The 3,176-nt window shown below is 52.2% G+C and overlaps 1 protein-coding gene across 1 annotated transcript, besides 2 other annotated features; it reads left to right on the forward strand.

The window, feature by feature from the left end:
• Nucleotides 1-371: 371 nt before the first annotated feature.
• Nucleotides 372-418: a microsatellite.
• A 502-nt stretch (nucleotides 419-920) lies between these two features.
• Nucleotides 921-945: a microsatellite.
• Nucleotides 946-1,080: 135 nt separating this feature from the next.
• On the forward strand, nucleotides 1,081-2,076 carry TraAM80_07739 (uncharacterized protein; the record flags this gene model as incomplete). Its single annotated transcript, XM_029384519.1, has 1 exon — nucleotides 1,081-2,076. One exon carries the CDS (start codon nucleotides 1,081-1,083, stop codon nucleotides 2,074-2,076), a length of 996 nt encoding a protein of 331 aa, XP_029235671.1.
• Nucleotides 2,077-3,176: the final 1,100 nt, after the last annotated feature.

Raw genomic sequence — 3,176 nt, forward strand, 5'->3', positions numbered from 1 at the left:
CGTCGCCTTAACCAGGCGGAGGCGGAGGGTATCTTTTTGGCCGGTAGACCTTTTATTCCGCTACAGACCGTCGTCGTGCCACAGGGCCGCGTCGATGAGTACCACGTCTTCAGGTAGAAAGGCTCGGTGCCATTGTGTTGTTGGAGGTTGAGCATGCCCCCAATGAAAAAGAGCGAAATACTGGCAAAGAGGAAGGAGTTACGGAAGTGGTGGTGCTGCATTTGGCCCACGCAAACCACCGTGTCACGAATGAAAAAAAAAAACGACAGGCTGGAGAAGACGTTGAGGTCTCTACGCACACCTCTTGCAAGCCCCGTCGTCTCACTTGACTATTTTGTCTATTTTAGGTGGCTGTTTTTCCTCATTTTCTCTGTGTGTGTGTGTGTGTTTGTCTGTTTTATGAATGCGTGTTGGTGTGCAGCCGTGACGCTGTGTCCCTCTCCCTCTGCACACGTCCGCCTGTGCGTCTGTGGGTGGGTGCTCGTTGCCGCTTACGCCCTTGGCATACGTGCGCACTGGCGCTCTCCACTCTTTCTCATTCGCTTTGTTTTTCTCCGTCTGCGTCCTCCGCTGCGTGTCGTATCCCTGACAAACGCCGGCAACACTAAGGAGGAGAGTAACTTGCAAGGCTCACACCCAACCACACGCCTAACGCACTTACGCGCAATAGAGAGTGGCAAGATAAAGCGCGAGAAACAGGGACGACGGGGATAACGAGAAGCAAAAAGGGGGCACACGTGCACCCACCGTTTCTGGGCGTAGAAGACAGACAACCCTAGGTGAACACCACCATACATTCACATCTACCCACATCTACATAATACACGCACGTAGTGCGATAAGAAGCGGCTGGGGGAGAAGGGGGGGGTAACGACCAAACACTAAGGTGGAGGACGCGAAGTACTTTGGACATTACACAGAAAACAAAAAAAAAAACAAAAAAAACGCACGCAGTTTAGGGAAGTATATATATAATACATATACTTCCCCATACAGTTGGTTTTATATATTAAGTGCCGCGAGGGAGAGGGAAGAAGAGGAAAAACACCGCGGCCACAGGTAAGGAGGCGCGTACACAGCATGTCTTTTGGGCAATCTGACTCATTCACGGAAAGTGCAATTAATAACAATAACACCAAGAAACTCAACAAGAGCATGCAGAATAACATGGATGGCATTACCACCACTGCTGCCACAACTGGGTCGCCAACCCCACCGACGTCATTGTCTCATCCTGGCCTGGGCGATGACAGCCCCAACCAGCCGAGTCTGGAGCCGATGCATGCGATGACGTCAAGCATGGGTACGCCGCGCTTTGGGCAAAACGGCATTGTCAACATGGGCGATTGGAACTTGTCTCCCACCAGTCTTTCAATTCCGCTAACTTGTCATACTCCACCGCCCGCAGCAAGATTTGGGCGCACCACGTCGGTGTTCTCGTCGTCATCGCAGCGGTATTGTCATGATCCGTACTCGTTGAGTGGGTCACAGCGACTCAGTCCGCAGTCAAATCCTATGAGTCACGCCGCGTCACCGTCAGAGCCCGCCATTCCAACACTTTCGCTTGGCCCCTTTCATGATGATGTGACGGGGCCACTGCCCATCGTGACAGTTGTGGCTGCTGTGCCGAAGGAGCGGAACGAGACCCGGGGACGGCGCAAGGGACGCAATGGTGATCACTCGCGCAACAGCAAGGTGCTAGTCGACGTGCCACCGCCACGGGCCATGCGGTACCTGCCACCCCCGCCACCAGGCATAGACAACGTCACCAACGGAATACTTTCGCTGGAACAATTGCAATACATTGCAAAGCGATGGTACGATCGAACGGTTGCAGCTGAGCCTACCTACGGTCAGCGTCTTTCGACCTCTGTTTGGATTCCCCCGTATGCATCAATGGCACAGCAGCAGACTCTCATTGCGACAGGGCATGCAATCCTGTGCCCACGTTTGGAGCATTACCAGAACAGCTTTTGGCCGTGGCTGGCTGATGCAGAGCAATGGTGGGAGAGCGCCGTCCGTCCACACACGGGAATTTCGCTACCCCTGCCACCCCCATACCTCGTTGGCGCATAAAGGGCAGAATGGAATAAATGAGTAAATTTATCTGCATATATGTCTCCGAGTCTATGTGGTGGGTTGAGTAATTTCGTTGGAAGCTGCATGAGATGAGTGATCAACGGCAGCGAAGCGCGGCAGAGTGCAATGGAGGGTTAACTGAGGACCAAAAGGAGAAGGCAAGGTGTTCACCAGCCACACACATGCATACAAAAGAAACAAAAAGACAGGGGACAGGGGGAAGGGGCTGTGGGTGATGCGCCGGATCCGCCCATTCTTATTATTTCTTTTACTTCCGTGATTGGGCGTGCGTTGTATGGTGTGTGGTTGAAGTAGCGGAGGTTGATGGGCCTTCTGGTCCTGCTTTCGTTGTCTGTGTTACCGCACGGCGGCGGGCTGGGCATAGTAGCAAGGAAGACACAACGATGATGTCAAGGCGAACGGGGAGGCGGGCAAACAAGAATTAAGAAACGCGCTTTTAACAACGACGAGAGGTAAAATAAAAGGAAAAAAACTTGAAAGAATCGCGGATATACATCCTTGTTTCTGCGGGGAGGAGGGGAGGGGGGCGGCAGGGAGAAGGGCAACACAGTTTAGCTGGCGAAAGGAACGGAAAAACTTGAAAAGTAATGAAAAAAAAAACGAGGACGGATGGCAGACACAACACACACAGTCCATTGTTTGTTTACACACAACGGACTGCATGCACGAATGCGAAGGGAGCTGAGGAGGCGGTTGGGCATGCATGGGATGTATGAGCCATATTTACCCGCTATGGGTGGTGTTCGTCCCAACGGACCGGTTACGCGACAGTGGGATTAGCTTAATGCAAATAAATGAATCTCACCCGCATGGACGCATACGCAGGCCTAACTCTTTCCTAGCCCTCCTTCTATGCCTTCCACGCACAGGCGCCTATGGAGCAGCGGTCAATGATTCAAGCGAGAGTCCTGTGACAGACACTTCTTGTGCCTCCCCCCTCTTCACGCCACGGTGGCACACATGTTTTTTTCTGGGCCTACTTTTGATTTTCTTTTTTTCCTTTTGGCGGATCATCGGGGGCCGCAAGCTGTAACGAAGTGGAGGAAAATAAAAAAAAGTTTTTCTTCTCTTTTTTT

This window comes from Trypanosoma rangeli, assembly GCF_003719475.1.
Source record: "Trypanosoma rangeli strain AM80 chromosome Unknown Tra_15.4_contig_00337, whole genome shotgun sequence".
Taxonomy (NCBI): Eukaryota; Euglenozoa; class Kinetoplastea; order Trypanosomatida; family Trypanosomatidae; genus Trypanosoma; species Trypanosoma rangeli.